General features: G+C 48.7%; 1 protein-coding gene across 1 annotated transcript in view; it reads right to left on the bottom strand.

Annotated features, from left to right (window-relative positions):
• Positions 1–18,165, bottom strand: part of LOC142302322 (uncharacterized) — a 45,403-nt gene that overhangs the window by 7,664 nt on the left and 19,574 nt on the right. Inside the window, exon 5 of the mRNA XM_075343384.1 lies at positions 251–607. Coding sequence (XP_075199499.1) covers positions 251–607 — 357 coding nt within the window. The remainder of the gene's footprint in view (positions 1–250; positions 608–18,165) is intronic.

Genomic DNA, 18,165 nt, shown 5'->3' with positions numbered 1-18,165 from the left:
GTAGAAATCTGGATAGTTTTTTGCGTTGTTAGTTGCCTCCATTTGTAATGTAAGGCAGTTGATGTGACAGTACTTGTGCCATTGCTAAGGGGGCGTTGGGTTATGGAGGTTGCATTGGGGCATCAATTTTTCTGCGCAAGCAGATGCAAACTGGAGCTAGTGGAGGCAAGACATGTTTGTGAGATGGGATGATTTTGGTAAGTACTATGTGTCTTTTGTGTGTGTCCATTTGTTTCTTTTTCTGGCTTACCTGTTCATTTTCAATTTCTTGTGGTGTCTCCTGTTGTGGTGGAAGTGCAGGAGGTGGTACTTCTAAGGCTCGTCTGTTGACTTTTTTTTGAAGAGTATCTTGCTGTAGCTGTTGTTTGTGAGCCGTACCCTCGTGGGTTATTGTGCAGGCAGTTTGTTTACATGTGTCTTGTTCTGGAGGCTGTGTGCTAGTGTTCACATCAGATTTTTGTCTGTTGACCTCTTGTTGTATTTGCCTTTGTTTTTGATGTTGTATTTGCTTTCTTTTTGCTGCAGCTGCTTTTCGTTGCTGGTCGATGATGTAGTTGCGCTTAGGCCCCATTGTAAGGCAATCAGTGTAAATTGTGGTAGACGTAATCTGAAAAAGACACGAAAATTGCAAGACATGGCAAATGATATGGTAGACTACAGGCAAGAAGTATGTATTCAGCAGCATGTTAGTTTTTTTTTTTTTTATAGGATTTTGACAAAGGTATGTAGCAGTGGTTATGAGGTAAAGTCTTGAATAATGATGGTTCATTTATTGCTTGTTGGTGTTCCGCTGTGCAGCACGCATCAGCGTGTTTGACAGCGGAAGATCATCGATCTGAATGGGCATGGAACCGGCATATACTGGTAACTATGGTAAACGATCAGGTAAGTATGCAAAGCGCAAAACTCTAGAAGTGTGGAAGTGTTTATCATTGTGTAGTGAGCTTCCTTTGGGGGCTACGATACAGCAAGGCATGAGATGGGTTGAAATCTCGTTACTTTTTAGAGGTGTTAATTGCTTCCATTTGTAATATGAGGCAGTTGATGTGACAGTACTTGTCCCGTTGCTAAGGGGGCGTTGGCTTATAGAGAATGCATTGGGGCATTAATTTATCTGCGCAGGCAGATGCAAACTGGAACCAATGGAGGCAAGACATGTTAAGCTGGGTTCACACTAAACGACAGCGACAACGACGTCGCTGTTACGTCACCATTTTCGGTGACGTAACAGCGACCTTGTAAGTCGCTGTTATGATCGCTGCTTAGCTGTCAAACACAGCAGAAGCAGCGATCATAACGTCGCTGTGTTACATGTTCAGAGAGCAGGGAGCCGCGCTTAGCGCTGGCTCCTTGCTCTCCTAGGTACAGTACACATCGGGTTAATTAACCCGATGTGTGCTGCAGCTACATGTCACAGTGCAGAGAGCAGGGAGCCGCGCGCACTGCTTAGCGCTGGCTCCTTGCTCTCTTTGCTACAGTATACATCGGGTTAATTACCCGATGCATACTGCAGCCACATGTCACAGTGCAGGAGCCGGCGCTGGCAGCAAGAGCGGAGGCTGGTAACCAGCGTAAACATCGGGTAACCAGGGAAAGGACTTCCCTTGGTTACCCGATGTTTACGCTGGTTACAGCTTACCGCAGCTGCCAGTGCCGGCTCCTGCTCGCTTCATTTCGTCGCTCTCTTGCTGTCACACACAGCGATGTGTGTGTCACAGCGGGAGAGTGACGACGAAAAAATGAAGCTGGACATTCAGCAACGACCGGCGACCTCACAGCAGGGGCCAGGTCGTTGCTGGATGTCACACACAGCGACAGCGACGGGACGTCGCTGCAACGTCACCGAAAATGGTGACGTAGCAGCGACGTCGTTGTCGTTGTCGCTGTGTGTGACACCAGCTTTAGTGAGGTGGGATGATTTTGGTAGTTACTATGTGTATTTTGTGTGTGTCCATTCTCTTCTTCTTCTGACTTACCTCTTCATTTCTAATTTCTTGTGGTGTCTCCTGTTGTGGTGGAAGTGCGGGAGGTGATACTTCCAAGGCTTGTCTGTTGTCCTTTTTTTGAAGATTATCTTGGTGTAGCTGTTGTGTGTGAGCCGTACCCTCGTGGGTTATTGTGCAGGCAGTTTGTTTACGTGTGTCTTGTTCTGGAGGCTGTGTGCTAGCGTTGGCATCACATCGTTGTCTGTTGACCTCTTGTTCTATTTGCCTTTGTTTTTGACGTTTTAGTTGCCTTCTTTTTGCTGCAGCTGCTTTTCGTTCCTGGTCGGTGGTGTACTTGCGCTTCGGCCCCATTATAAGGCAATCAGTGTAAATCGTGCTAGACGTAATCTGAAAAAGACACGAAAATTGCAAGACATGGCAAATGATATGGTAGACTACAGGCAAGAAGTATGTATTCAGCAGCATGTTAGTTTTTTTTTTTTTATAGGATTTTGAGAAAGGTATGTAGCAGTGGTTATGAGGTAAAGTCTTGAATAATGATGGTTCATTTATTGCTTGTTGGTGTTCCGCTGTGCAGCACGCATCAGCGTGTTGGACAGCGGAAGATCATCGATCTGAATGGGCATGGAACCGGCATATACTGGTAACTATGGTAAACGATCAGGTAAGTATGCAAAGCGCAAAACTCTAGAAGTGTGGGAGTGTTTATCATTGTGTAGTGAGCTTCCTTTGGGGGCTACGATACAGCAAGGCATGAGATGGGTTGAAATCTCGTTACTTTTTAGAGGTGTTAATTGCTTCCATTTGTAATATAAGGCAGTTGATGTGACAGTACTTGTCCCATTGCTAAGAGGGCGTTGGCTTATAGAGAATGCATTGGGGCATTAATTTATCTGCGCAGGCAGATGCAAACTGGAGCCAATGGAGGCAAGACATGTTAGTGAGGTGGGATGATTTTGGTAGTTACTATGTGTATTTTGTGTGTGTCCATTCTCTTCTTCTTCTGACTTACCTCTTCATTTCTAATTTCTTGTGGTGTCTCCTGTTGTGGTGGAAGTGCGGGAGGTGATACTTCCAAGGCTTGTCTGTTGTCCTTTTTTTGAAGATTATCTTGGTGTAGCTGTTGTGTGTGAGCCGTACCCTCGTGGGTTATTGTGCAGGCAGTTTGTTTACGTGTGTCTTGTTCTGGAGGCTGTGTGCTAGCGTTGGCATCACATCGTTGTCTGTTGACCTCTTGTTCTATTTGCCTTTGTTTTTGACGTTGTAGTTGCCTTCTTTTTGCTGCAGCTGCTTTTCGTTCCTGGTCGGTGGTGTACTTGCGCTTCGGCCCCATTATAAGGCAATCAGTGTAAATCGTGCTAGACGTAATCTGAAAAAGACACGAAAATTGCAAGACATGGTAAATGATATGGTAGACTACAGGCAAGAAGTATGTATTCAGCGGCCTGTAATTTTTTTTTTGTTTGATTTTTGTTCAAGGTATTTAGCAGTGTGTGTGAGTTAAAGTTTTGAATAATGATGTTTCATTTTTTGCTCGATGGTCTTCGGCTGTGCAGCACGCATCAGCGTGTTTGACAGCGGGAGACCATCAATCTAAATGTGCAGGAAACTGTCGTAGACTGGTAACCATGGTACACAATGGAATAACTATGCAAATTGCTTTGCTTATTTACCCAATGTGTACCATAGTTACCAGCGTACGCCGACTCCCGCACACGTGTACCGTGAGTCGGGGTAAGCTGGTAACCATAGTACACATTGGCTAACAAACCAAAATGCTTTCGATATGAAGAAAAGGAGAAATTCCAGCAACTCCAGGAGAAAGTAGAATTTTATTTAAAAATGGATTCTTTATTGATAATAAAAATATTCCATCCAAGCAAGACAAAAAATAGTGAGGCAAGACAGAGGAGTCGTTTCCTACGCGTTTCAACGTAGATAGGTTGGAATCATGGCATTCCATGATTAAGACCTATCTAGGTTGAAACGCGTAGGAAACGGCTCCTTTGTCTTGCCTCACTAAAAATCATTTTGTTTTGCTTTGATGAAATATTTTTATTATCAATAAATAATCCATTTTTAAAGAAAATTCTACTTTCTCCTGGAGTTGCTGGAATTTCTCCTTTTCTTCATGTGTTCTCACCCAGGTCCAGGGTGTTTCCGTGCACCAGAGGTAAAATTTGGGAGTGAAGAGGGGAGAGCTGAAGTTAGTTCGTTTTTGAAAATGCTTTCCATAGTTACAGGATTGTATACCATTGTTACCTGTGTAAGTCGTTAAGCTGCTAACCAGAGTGCAAATTGGCTAACTATGCAAATCGACCGTGGTGGTTTATTTTTTGCTTGTTGATCTCTTGCTGTGTAGCTGTGTGCACCCCCATGCTGCGCATTCCCCATCGTTCTCCATCCCCTATGCTGCGCACTCCCAAACGTGCTCCATCCCCCATGCTGCGAACTCCCCATCGTGCTCCATCCCCGATGCTGCGCACCCCCCATCATGCTCCATCCCCGATGCTGCACACCCCCCCATCGTGCTCCATCCCCCATGCTGCACCAGCATCAGCCTCTCTGCCCCCAGCATCAGCTTCTCTGCCCCCAGCATCAGCCTCTCTCCTCCCAGCATCAGCCTCTCTCCTCCCAGCATCAGCCTCTCTCATCCTAGCATCAGCCTCTCTCCTCCCAGCATCAGCCTCTCTCCTCCCAGCCTTCCCCAGCATCAGCCTCTCTCCTCCCAGCCTCCTTCCTCCCACCCTCCCCCAGCATCAGCCTCCCCCTCCCAGCCTCACCCAGCATCAGCCTCCCCCAGCATCAGCCTCTCTTCTCTCAACCTACCCCTCCCAGCCTTCCTCCTCCCAGCCTCCCTCAGCATCAGCCTCCCTCTCCCAGCCTCCCCAAGCATCAGCCTCCACCAGCATCAGCCTCTCTCCTTCCAGCCTCCCCCAGCATCAGCCTCCGCCAGCATCAGCCTCTCTCCTTCCAGCCTCCCTCAGCATCAGCCTCCCTTTCCCAGCCTTCCCCAGCATCAGCTTTCCCCTCCCAGCCTCCCTCAGCATCAGCCTTCCCTAGCATCAGCCTCTCTCCTCCCAGCCTCAGCCTCTCTCCTTCCAGCCTCCCCCAGCATCAGCCTCTCTCCTTCCAGCCTCCCTCAGCCTCAGCCTCTCCCCTTCCCAGCCTTCCCCAGGATCAGCCTCTCTCCTCCCAGCCTCCCTCCTCCCAGCCTCCCTCAGCATCAGCCTCCCTCTCCCAGCCTCCCCAAGCATCAGCCTCCACCAGCATCAGCCTCTCTCCTTCCAGCCTCCCCCAGCATCAGCCTCCGCCAGCATCAGCCTCTCTCCTTCCAGCCTCCCCCAGCATCAGCCTCTCTCCTTCCAGCCTCCCTCAGCATCAGCCTCCCCTTCCCAGCCTTCCCCAGGATCAGCCTCTCTCCTCCCAGCCTCCCTCCTCCCAGCCTCCCTCAGCATCAGCCTCCCTCTCCCAGCCTCCCCAAGCATCAGCCTCCACCAGCATCAGCCTCTCTCCTTCCAGCCTCCCCCAGCATCAGCCTCCGCCAGCATCAGCCTCTCTCCTTCCAGCCTGCCCCAGCATCAGCCTCCGCCAGCATCAGCCTCTCTCCTTCCAGCCTCCCCCAGCATCAGCCTCTCTCCTTCCAGCCTCCCTCAGCATCAGCCTCCCCTTCCCAGCCTTCCCCAGGATCAGCCTCTCTCCTCCCAGCCTCCTTCCTCCCAGCCTCCCCCTCCCAGCCTCCCTCAGCATCAGCCTTCCGCTCCCAGTCTCTCCCAGCATCAGCCTCCCCAAGCATCAGCCTCCACCAGCATCAGCCTCTCTCTTTCCAGCCTCCCCCAGCATCAGACTCTCTCCTTCCAGCCTCCCTCAGCATCAGCCTCCCTTTCCAGCCTTCCCCAGGTTCAGCCTCTCTCCTCCCAGCCTCCTTCCTCCCATCCTCCCCAAGCATCAGCCTCCACCAGCATCAGCCTCTCTCCTTCCAGCCTCCCCCAGCATCAGCCTCCGCCAGCATCAGCCTCTCTCCTTCCAGCCTCCCCCAGCATCAGCCTCCCTCTCCCAGCCTTCCCCAGGATCAGCCTCTCTCCTCCCAGCCTCCGTCCTCCCAGCCTTCCCCATCATCAGCTTTCCCCTCCCAGCCTCCCTCAGCATCAGCCTTCCCTAGCATCAGCCTCTCTCCTCCCAGCCTCAGCCTCTCCCCTTCCCAGCCTTCCCCAGGATCAGCCTCTCTCCTCCCAGCCTCCCTCCTCCCAGCCTCCCTCAGCATCAGCCTCCCTCTCCCTGCCTCCCCAAGCATCAGCCTCCACCAGCATCAGCCTCTCTCCTTCCAGCCTCCCCCAGCATCAGCCTCCGCCAGCATCAGCCTCTCTCCTTCCAGCCTCCCCCAGCATCAGCCTCTCTCCTTCCAGCCTTCCCCAGGATCAGCCTCTCTCCTCCCAGCCTCCTTCCTCCCAGCCTCCCCCTCCCAGCCTCCCTCAGCATCAGCCTTCCGCTCCCAGTCTCCCCCAGCATCAGCCTCCCCAAGCATCAGCCTCCACCAGCATCAGCCTCTCTCTTTCCAGCCTCCCCCAGCATCAGACTCTCTCCTTCCAGCCTCCCTCAGCATCAGCCTCCCCTTCCCAGCCTTCCCCAGGATCAGCCTCTCTCCTCCCAGCCTCCTTCCTCCCAGCCTCCCCATCCCAGCCTCCTTCAGCATCAGCCTTCCCCTCTTCCCCATGATCAGCCTCTCTGCTCCCAGCCTCCTCCAGCACGCTGTGCTCCTCTGCCGACACTCACACACCCGATCGCATCCACTCACACACACCCGATCGCATCCACTCACACACACACGATCGCATCCACTCACACACACCCGATCGCATCCACTCACACACACCCGATCGCATCCACTCACACACACCCGATCGCATCCACTCACACACACCCGATCGCATCCACTCACACACACCCGATCGCATCCACTCACACACACCCGATCGCATCCACTCACACACACCCGATCGCATCCACTCACACACACCCGATCGCATCCACTCACACAGACACTGACGATGTCGCACTTACGCGCTCATACTCACAACATCCGGGGATATCACATGCCTCTGGCCATGTGATCCTCCGTCAGGTCCTGGAAGGTCACAACAGGCTGAGAAGCAAGCGATATCCCAGGATGTTGTGAGTATGTGAATGCGATGTGAGGTGTGTGTGAGGTGTGTGTGAGGTGTGTGTGAGAGTGAGTGTGATCTGATGTGTGTGTATGTTTGTGTGTGTGCGTGTGGATCTTCCGCCGCAGCAGGCAGCAGGACCTTGATGCGCTTGTAACCATGCGAGCATGGTTACCAACGTATCCACACCACTCCCGTGCGAGCGGGGGCCGGGGGAAGGGGGGGGGGGGAGGGAGTACAGTACTCACCTCCGTGACAGCGCTTGTAACCATGCGAGCATGGTTACCAACGTATCCACACCACTCCCGTGCGAGCGGGGGCCGGGGGAAGGGGGGGGGGAGGGAGTACAGTACTCACCTCCGTGACAGCGCTTGTAACCATGCGAGCATGGTTACCAACGTATCCACACCACTCCCGTGCGAGCGGGGGCCGGGGGAAGGGGGGGGGGGAGGGAGTACAGTACTCACCTCCGTGACAGCGCTTGTAACCATGCGAGCATGGTTACCAACGTATCCACACCACTCCCGTGCGAGCGGGGGCCGGGGGAAGGGGGGGGGGAGGGAGTACAGTACTCACCTCCGTGACAGCGCTTGTAACCATGCGAGCATGGTTACCAACGTATCCACACCACTCCCGTGCGAGCGGGGGCCGGGGGAAGGGGGGGGGGGGGGAGGGAGTACAGTACTCACCTCCGTGACAGCGCTTGTAACCATGCGAGCATGGTTACCAACGTATCCACACCACTCCCGTGCGAGCGGGGGCCGGGGGAAGGGGGGGGGGGGGGAGGGAGTACAGTACTCACCTCCGTGACAGCGCTTGTAACCATGCGAGCATGGTTACCAACGTATCCACACCACTCCCGTGCGAGCGGGGGCCGGGGGGGGGGGGAGGGAGGGAGTACAGTACTCACCTCCGTGACAGCCGAGTCAGTTCGGGAAATGCGCGGGGGAGGGAGGGGGCGGGGCCAGAGCTAGCATGCATTGCGTGAGGGGGGCGGGGCATGGCGTGGCGTGGCCGAATTGCCAATGCCTGCAGGGTGCCGGGGCGAGAGGCCAATCTGTGGGGGGGGGCGGAGCCTGGGCGAGCGGCTGGCCAATCCGTGTGGGGGCGCAGCCTGGGCAAGCGGCCAATCCGTGTGGGGGGGTGGGGCCATGGCGAGCCCAGCGGCCAATCAGCTTTGTGTCACCGTAAGGACACAATTTCGGAGCATGACAGACAGACAGATAGACAGACAGACAGACAGACAGACAGACAGAATAAGGCAATTATATATATAGATAAAAATCCCAAATCAGCAAATAACATGGACGTATTTGGTGTCCCTGTAATCGTAACAACCCGAACAACACAGTGATGAGATTATTGATGGGGTTCGTAAATGCTGTATAAAAAAAATGGCACCATTTATTATTTTTCTTTATTAAAACCCATAAAAAATGTATTAAAAATGTATTGTTGAGGCCGTGTTCACACGTAGCGTAAAGGCTGCGTTTTTACTGCAGGTGTCTGCACCACGAGCGCAGTAACAATCTTCTTTGATTATTGCGTGTTTGCGGCATTTTTTATGCATTGTTCCCCTTATTTGATACATGTTTGTTGCAGATGTGAATCCTGAAGATTATAAAGAAAAAAAAACGCACAATTCAGTAGCATCTTTAGACGCAAAAGACGTCACATCCACTTTGGACAATTAGTCCATGTTCACATGTAGTGTAAATGCTGCATTTTTTTCTGCTGTTTTTTTGCACATTTATTCTGCTGTGTTTATCTGCCCAAGTAAAGAGGATGTGATTCCATGAAATAATATTGCTGAAATCTGCAGTTTTGGTGCTTTTTTTTTCTCTGGAGGTTTCTATGTGGAGCTTAAAAAAAACGTAGGAAAAAGCTTCTCTGTACAATAAAAACACTTAAAAATGCAAATTCACAGCTGAACCAAAAATGCATTAAATAATGGAGAAAAGGCATAAATATGCAGCAAAAATGGAATAATCAATGAAGATTGTTTTTTTGTAGTTTGGTGCAGACAGCAGAAGAAACAAAAAGAAACAGAATATATGCAACGTGTGAGCACGGCTTTATAGGCACAAATAACTGCCAAATGGGTGTGGCTAGGGGCGTGCTCAAAATTTGCAGACTTTGTCCCTCTTTCCTTTCTTCAAAAGTTGGGAGGTATGACTGTATATACACACACAATACAGATACCTCACATTCAAATACACACACTCTTCTGTGTTACAGGGGAGGCTGATGACTGTACATGTGATGCTGCAGGGGAAGCTGATGACTGTACATGGGATACTGCAGAGTTAATAGGAGTACCTCCACCCTCTATCCTTCTCAGTCGACCAATGCAGATGTGATCAAGCAGACTAAATCTGCTTCTTCATCACTCCCTAGAAACACACAAGCTGTTCTTCTCATCTTGAAATGTGCCATGCAGGAGCACTGGCCAACTAACTCATATATTAGTCAGATGCAAAAGCGTAAAAATAATAAATTAATGCCCTTTTCAAGCGCCTTACATAACAGTGCCCACATTTTGCCACCAAGAAACTAATAATGCCCCTTGTGTGCCTATTTGACAGTCACAATACCCTAAGCTGTGTCACTATAAAAATAAGTGCCCACTTAACATTTCATAATCTCCTCCTAGGCTTCCACTGTAAAGCTCCTTTCTACACAGAATTATGTCCCTATAGCTCCCCTAAACACAGCATAATGGCCCCCAAAACTGTATGATGCCCCCACAGTAGTCACCACACTGTATGATGGTGTGGCGCCCCAGGACCTGGTCGCCACAACAGCATTGCCCCTCCAAAGGGTTAATGCTGAGCCTGGAGGTAATTGGGGGGTCTATTGGCCAGTAAGTTTAACATCCAACGCAGTTCTCCCTCAGGCCAGCAGGGGGAGCTCTGAACCTGGAGTTCCAGGGAGCATTCCCTAAGTCTGGCCTGAGGGAGGAGTTAGTGGTCAGTCTGTAGAGAGAAGTCAGAGCAAGCAGACGCAGAGTAGTGCTGTCTTGTGGAACTGGGGCCTGGAGCTGGAGTAGCTTGGCCCAGTGAAGCAAGATTTGCAGAGAGGCACAGAAGAGACTCAGACATCGGAGTCTGTGGTTGCCAGGGTATAAAATCCTTCCCTGGTGGCCGAATCCTTAGGGCAGGAGAGCTGCAAGCCCCCCTGGCCAAAAAGCAATCTGAAGGTACAGCTGCATCCCAAGGGCCCGGTGTGGACTCCTGCAGAGAAGCACCAGAGAGGGCCTGCGCAGCCTACCACACAGAAAAAGGGATGAACCACTGGTCCCAGCAGCAAGAGGGCCATTGCTAAATTCAGAGTGCAGGGTCCTATAGAAGAAAAGGAAAAATCAGGGAGCAGGCCTCATACTCAACTGGCCAAAGAGATTACTCCCAGGCACTTCCAGGCCAGCCGGATCATCTTTACCATCTGTGACGGTCTCCCTGGACTAAACTTCTGCCAAGTAAAAGAGGAAAAGGTAAAGAGACTACTGTTTGTGCCTGTTTCTTTCACTGCCTGTCGGCCCTGCACCGTATTATTCACACATCACACCATAGACTCTCACGAGCACCAACTGTGCCCCGGGGCACCGCTCCACCTGTGGGGAGCAGTACCACCATTGCTGCCATTCCATCACCCCGGAGGCCTCATACAGCAGCGGCGGCTTAATAGCCGCATACCACAGGTGGCGTCACGAACACAAACCCCAATTCACCAGCCATATTTAATTGACACCCACCAGGGCCACGGAGTCGGGCCCCGCCACCACTGATGACCCCCGGACTAGTCCGGCCCGGCACCGGGTGTCCCATAGCCCTGGGGTGGGCGAGTCAATGGCATCACTTTAGCGCCCACACTGTATGATGGCCCCTATTATAGTACACACAGTATATTAGCCTACTTATTAGCCCTCACTTTTTATGATAGCCCCTTTTACATACCCCACTCTGTAGTAGACCATTTGTTGGAGGGACCCTTTAATAGCCCTCACTCTGTAGGATATCCCATTTAGTGGCCCTCTCTCTGTAGTATGCCCCCTTCGTAGTCCCTACTCTTTCAGAGGGCCCACTTAGCAGCTCTCCATAACATATGGTGATTCCAATTAGCAGCTCCCAGTCTATATCAAGGTCCCATTAGTAGCCTCAAAACTGCATGATGGCCCTCTACTATCCCCCACTATGTATGATGGCCCTCTTAATAGCCTTGCTATTTATGATGGTCCTGATTAGAGATGAGCAATGTCCGAGTTTCGAGGTTTGCCAATTTCATGTTCGAGTGATTTTGGTTTGTGTTCAAGTCGTTCGACGAACTCGAACAATTTGCTAAAAGTTCGGCAGTTCGAGTTACATAGAATCATAGAAAATTAGAGATGGAATGGACCTCCTGGGTCATCTAGTCCAACTCCCTGCTGAAAGCAGGATTCACTAAATCATCCCAGACAGATGTCCGTCCAACCTCTTTTTAAAGACTTCCATTGAAGGAGAACTCACAACCTCTCGTGGCAGCCTGTTCCACTCATTGATCACCCTCACTGTCAGAAAGTTTTTTCTAACATCTAATCTGTGTCTCCTCCCCATCAGTTTCATCCCATTGCTTGAAGTCTTTCCTTGTGAAAATGAGAATAAAACTGATCCCTCTACAGTGTGACAGCCTTTAAGATATTTGTAGACAGCTATTAGGACTCCTCTCAGTCTTCTCTTTTGCAAGCTAACCAATCCTAAATCCTGTAACCGTTCCTCATAGAACATGGTTTGCAGACCGGTCACTATCCTGGTAGCTCTTCTCTGAACTTGCTGCAGTTTGTTGATGTCTTTTTTAAAATGTGGACACAGTATTCCAGATGAGGTCTGACCAAAGAGGAGTAAAGGGGGATAATGACTTCACGTGATCTAGAATGTATGCTTCTGTTAATACATCCTAGAATGGTGTTTGCCTTTTTTGCAAACCGTGGTTTTTCACATTAACTATGTGCGCATGTTGCATATCTGCATGCGTCCTGCGTCCACAGCACAATCCCTCTCTCTTTCCTACTCACCGTTCACGGGCGCCTCGCTGCACGGCTGTCACAAATCTCCGTGGCTTTTCCTCTTTTGAATGACTGCCGCTTCATTATTCAATCAGGTATTCCGTGCCTTCCTCGCCCACCAGCGCCCATGATTGGTTGCAGTCAGACACGCCCCCACAATGAGTGACAGCTGTCTCACTGCAACCAATCACAGCCGCCGGCGGGCAGGTCTATATCGTGCAGTAAAATAAATAAATAAATAATAAAAAAAAAAATGCGGTCCTCCCAATTTTGATACTAGCCAGGATGGTTGGAGACTGGTATTGTCAGGATGGGGAGTGCCACGTTATGGGGAGCCCACCACCCTGACAATATCACCCAGCAGCCGCCCGGAATTGCCGCATCCGTTAGATCCGACAGTTCTGGGACTCTACCCAGCTCACCCCTGGTGAGGTGGCAATCGGGGTAATAACGAGGTCAATCATGACAAGCGTCTCCCCGAGACACCTTCCATGATTAAATTGTAAGTGAAAGTAAATAAACACGCACAGCGGAAAATCCTTTGTTTGGAATAAAAGACCAAAAAGCCCTCATTTACCTCTTTATTAATCCCCAAACAACAATCCAGGTCCGAAGTAATCCACACGACACTGTCAGCTCTGCTACATGAAGATGACAGGGAACCCCGTAGAACATGAGCGATCTGTGTCCTTCTCCACGCAGCAGGTGAAGTGAGCCGCGCTGTTACCGGAGACTTCACTCTGCAGTGCAGAGGTCAAGATAACCAAATCTTCCTGTTTCTCATTAGAGCCAGTGGCTCAATGGTTAGAGCTTCCGCCTAAGAAGCACAAGTTCAAGTCCCGGCCGCCCTGGTAAAGAATTTGATATATTTTTAATTTTAAATTATAATTATTTATTTATAATTATAATATAATTTAATTTAATTATGCACTGAGGGGAGGAGCCGGACATCAGCTGTGAGCCGTGGGCAACACCTCTAAAATTGGAGCAGTTCACCAAATGAGGCTGCATTGCTCTCTCCTCTTTCTCTCCTCTCCCTCTTCTCTCTCTTCTCTCTCTTGTTCTCTCTCTCTCTTGGTCTCTCTCTCTCTTTATTTCTCTCTTCCTTTCTCTCTTTTTCTCTCTTTCTCTTTGTTTCTCTCTTTCTCTCTCTCTTGTTCTCTCTGTTTCTCTTTCTTTTTCTCTCTTTCTCTCTCTTTCTCTCTCTTTCTCTCTCTCCTCTCTCTCTCCTCTCTCTTTCTCTCTCTCTTCTCTACTCTCTCTTCTCTCTCTTTCTCTCTCTTGTTCTCTCTCTCCTGTTCTCACTCTCTCTCTCTTTCTCTCTCTTTGTCTCTCTTTTCTCTCTTTTTCTCTCTTTCTCTCTCTCCTCTCTCCTCTCTCTCTTCTCGCTTCTCTCTCTCCTCTCTCCTCTCTCTCTTGTTCTCTCTCTCTCTTGCTCTCTCTCATTCTCTCTTCCTTTCTATCTTTATCTCTTTTTCTCTCTCTCTTTTTCTCTCTCTTTATCTCTCTCTCTTTATCTCTTTCTCTCTCTTTCTCCCTCTTTCTCTCCTCTCTCTCTCTCTTCTCTCCTCACTCTCTTCTCGCTCTCTTCACTCTCTCTTCTCTCTTGTTCTCGCTCTCTCTTGTTCTCTCTCTCTTTCTCTCTCTTTTTCTCTCTTTCTCTCTCTCCTCTCTCTCTCCTCTCTCTCCTCTCTCCTCTTTCTCTTCTCTCTCTTTCCCACTTTCGTTCTCTCTCTCTTGTTCTCTCTCTCTTGTTCTCTCTCTCTTGTTCTCTCTCTCTTTCTCTCTCTCTCTTTTTCTCTTTTTCTCTCTCTCTCTCTTCTCTCTGTCCTCTCTCCCTTCTCTCCTCTTCTCTCCTCTTCTCTCTCTCCTCTCTCTCTTCTCTCTTTTTCTCTCTCTTGTTCTCTCTCTCTCTTGTTCTCTCTCTCTTGTTCTCTCTCTCTTTCTCTCTCTTTTTCTCTCTCTCTTTCTCTCTCTCTTTTCTCTCTCTCTTTTCTCTCTCCCTCTCTCTCTTCTCTCTCTTTTCTCTCTCCCTCTCTCTCTTCTCTCTCTTTTCTCTTTCTCTCTTCTCTTTTCTCTCTCTTTTCTCTCTCTTTTCTCTCTCTCACACCTAGCAATGATCAGCTGATGCGGTCACCTGACGGAATCAGCTGATACTATTAATCGAGCGGTGAGGCCGGATTTTTACCGCCCAGCCGGCTAAACTATCAGCTGCTGCTGTCGGACAGGAGTCTGCACAGAAGTGTGTAGTTTTTCTTTTTTTTTTGCACTGATGCATCAGCTAATTGTATAAAAGCCGTTTATACAATCAGCTGCTGTGTCATGTGATTCAGGCCCTTGAACCTGACACATCATCTGATCGCTTTGCCTTCCAGCAAACCGATCAGATGATATTGGATCCGGATTGGATGCAGCTGGACCCTTGACCCAGGATTACTGCGGAGGGGGGTTCTTTATTTCAATAAAGATGTAGTCACTAATTGTGTTGTGTTTTATTTCTAATAAAAATGTTTTTCTGTGTGTTGTGTTTTTTTTTATGTGTACTAGAAATTTATGGTGGCCATGTCTAATATTGGCGTGCCATCATGAATTTCGGGCTTAGGGCCAGTTGATAATATACAGCTAGCCCTAACCCCATTATTACCCGACAAGCCACCAGTCACCAGGGCAGCTGGAAGAGTTGGTTACAGCGCCAGAAGATGGCGCTTCTATGAAAGCGCCATTTTCTGGGTTGGCTGTGGACTGCAATTCGCAGCAGGGGTGCCCAGAAAGCTTGGGCACCGTGCGCTGTGGATTCCAATCCTCAGCTGCCTAGTTGTACCTGGCTGGACACAAAAATTGGGTGAAGCACAAGTCATTTTTTTTTAATTATTTCATGAAATTCATGAAATAATTAAAAAGAAAAAGGGCTTCCTTATATTTTTGGTTCCCAGCCGGGTACAAATAGGCAGCTTGGGTTTGGGGGTAGCCCGTAGCTACCTGCTGTACCTGGCTAGGATACAAAAACATGGTGAAGCCCACATAATTTTTTTGGGGGGGGGGGCAAAAAACTCCTGCATACAGTCCTGGATGGAGTATGCTGAGCCTTGTAGTTCTGCAGCTGCTTTCTGCTGTCTGTCTGTATGGAGGAGAGCAGACAGCAGCTGCAGAACTACAAGGCTCAGCATCCTCCATCCAGGACTGTATGCTGGAGGGACAGGCAGGGGGAGCAGAACTACAAGGCTCAGCATGCTCCATTCACTACTGTATGCAGGAGAGCAGACAGCAGCTGCAGAACGACAAGTCTTAGCATACTCTATTCAGGACTGTATGTATGAGTTTTTTGCCCCCTAAAAAAAATGATGTGGGCGTCGCTATATTTTTGTATGCTAGCCAGGTACAGCAGGCAGGTACTGCTGACCCCAACCCCCAGCTGCCTATTTGTACCCGGCTGGAAACAAAAAATATAGGGAAGACCTCTTTTTTTTTAATTATTTCACGAATTTCATGAAATAATAAAAAAAAAAAATTACGTAGGCTTCGCCCAATTTTTGTGTCCAGCCAGGTACAACTAGGCAGCTGGGAATTTGAATCCGCAGCACAGGTTGGCCCGAGCTTTCTGGGCCCCTCTGCTGCGAATTGCAGTTCACAGCCACCCCAGAAAATGGCGCTTTCATAGAAGTGCCATCATCTGGCGCTGTATCTAACTCTTCCAGCAGCCCTTAAGCCGAGTGGCTCGCTGGGTAATAATGGGTTAATACTAGCTTTGCTTTACTAGCTAGTATTAAGCCAGTGATTCTTAATGTCAGGCAAGTTTGACCCGGCCATTAAGAATCTCCAATAAAGGATTAAAAAAAGACACCACCCAGAGAAAAAATACTTTAATAGAAATAAATACACAGACACACTTAGAGACTCCATGTTTATTACTCCCTGTCAGCCCTCCACGATCCTGGTCTTCTGTTTTCTTTCTCCTTCAACCCATGCAGCTCTGCTGCATCAGACAGCTGCATGGGAGGAAAACGCTGCTGCTCCATGCAGTCTAATCACTTAGTAAGTGAGCAGAGGCTGCGGGCTGTAAGTGGTGACGTCACCACTGACAGGAGGGTTACTATAGCAACGTTGCTCCGATCACATGATTCACGATTCACCGGCTGTGACATCCACTCCTTGCATGCGCGCTGACTCTGTAAAAAGCGCCCACATGCAGGAAAAGGTAAGCCGACCATGTGCCAGAGCATCTCGCCGGTACACGGAGATGCACAAAGCAGCACCGCGTACCGGAGAGATGCACTGACAGGACCTAGCATGACGTCTAGCCATGTGACCAGTCTGTAGCCAATGAGATAATAGACACGTGACTGGTCACATGGCTATTTTGACGTCACGGAAGGTCCTATCATCAGTGCTATTTACTGGGAGGACGCAGCGATTACCGGAAGGAAAAGCGGCAGGAGACATAGTGCAGGACGTGTCGTACACCTATAAGTGTTATGGCAATGTTTATAAACTGTATGTGTACATGTATAATGTGTTTTTATGTGTTTGTGTTTGCCTCCCATTGTTTTCAATGGGGTTTGAGTTGATTCGTCGAACGTTCAACGAACTTGTCCTCCGTTCGACGAACCGAACCAAACTCGAACTCTAGGGGGGTGGCTCATCTCTAGTCCTGATAGTATCCTCTCTTTTGTATAAGGGTCATTTTAGCTCTCACTATGTATAATATAGCCTTACTACTGTGTGTATGATGGCCTCCTTAGTAGCATCTAGTACGTAGGATGGGTCCTTTAGTAGCTCCCACTATGTGTGAGGGTCCCCGTAGCAGTCGCAACACATAATGACCCTCACACAATATTAAAAAAATATATATATACATCATGTAACCACCTTATTCCACTCCAGCGATTTCACAGGCACATGCCCAGAAGGAGCTGGATGGGAGACAAGCAGGGGAAGTGAGTGAGCGTTGTTGCCAACGTCCCCATTTAAAAAATATCTCTAATGTGTCTGTGTGTGCGCATGTATGATGTGTGTACCTACGTATGTCAGTGTGTATGAATGTGTATATATTTCTGTCTGTTTCTATGTATTTTTGTGAATTTGTCTTCAAATATGTAAATATACGTATTTTTGTATGTTCTGTGTATGTGTCGGTCTGAGTGTGCATGGGGCCCACAGAGACTTATTCCCGGGGCTCACAAAACCCCAAGCCAACCCTGACTGTAGTAACTATGTTTATACATGCCATTGTAGAAATTCTTAGATATACTGAAAGAAAAGAGGGACAGAAAAAAAACGTTTGGTACTCTGCTAGCCAGTTGAAAAAAAGACTGATTGCTCTAAATGGAAAAAAAGTAATAATTTTGTAGTTATAATACCTATTAATCAATACTTTTGGGGATATTTTCAGCCGTGAATTTACAGCTGGCCTTAAGCCCAGTGATTAGAAATCGATATGCGTTTATCACACAACCTTACTAACCTGGCAAGTGAAGAGTTAAAAAAAACACACTCAGGAAAAAAAAGTTTAAACACTCTCTTGTTCGTCAATTTATTAACATAAAAAATCTTAAACGTTCCAACGTAATCGAAAGAGTAATGTCCTAAGACATCCATTGATTCCTATGGACCATCGTTCTGAAAAAGTTCTTTTTCAGACTCAGTCCAAATCATTAAGATGTCATTGATCGTAACAGAAATTGGCCAAGGGTTTGATAGATCAGAATGATAAAAAGTCATTTTCCAGTTCAGCCATAAAAAGGTTGAAATACCGGGGTGTCATTTTGCTGCCTATAGCAGCTATGATGTGTTGTAGATCACAGCTACTCATCGAAAGAGAAAAAGTGTGAGAATAGCTTCAAGAAACATTTGGCAGGGGGTTAGTCCATCCATGGGGAATGTTATAATATAGGGATTCCACATCCATGGTGGCTAAGATGGCACCCTTGGGGAGATGACTTATTATATATAGCTTTTAAAAAAATCTGTGGTGTCCTGTAAATAGATGTCTGTATTTCTTACAGCAATTTAAGGAGATTCT

Source organism: Anomaloglossus baeobatrachus, chromosome 4, assembly GCF_048569485.1.
Source record: "Anomaloglossus baeobatrachus isolate aAnoBae1 chromosome 4, aAnoBae1.hap1, whole genome shotgun sequence".
In the NCBI taxonomy this organism is placed as follows: Eukaryota; Metazoa; Chordata; class Amphibia; order Anura; family Aromobatidae; genus Anomaloglossus; species Anomaloglossus baeobatrachus.
Note: the sequence above shows the minus strand (reverse complement) of the source record. Positions and strands in the feature narration are given on the sequence as shown.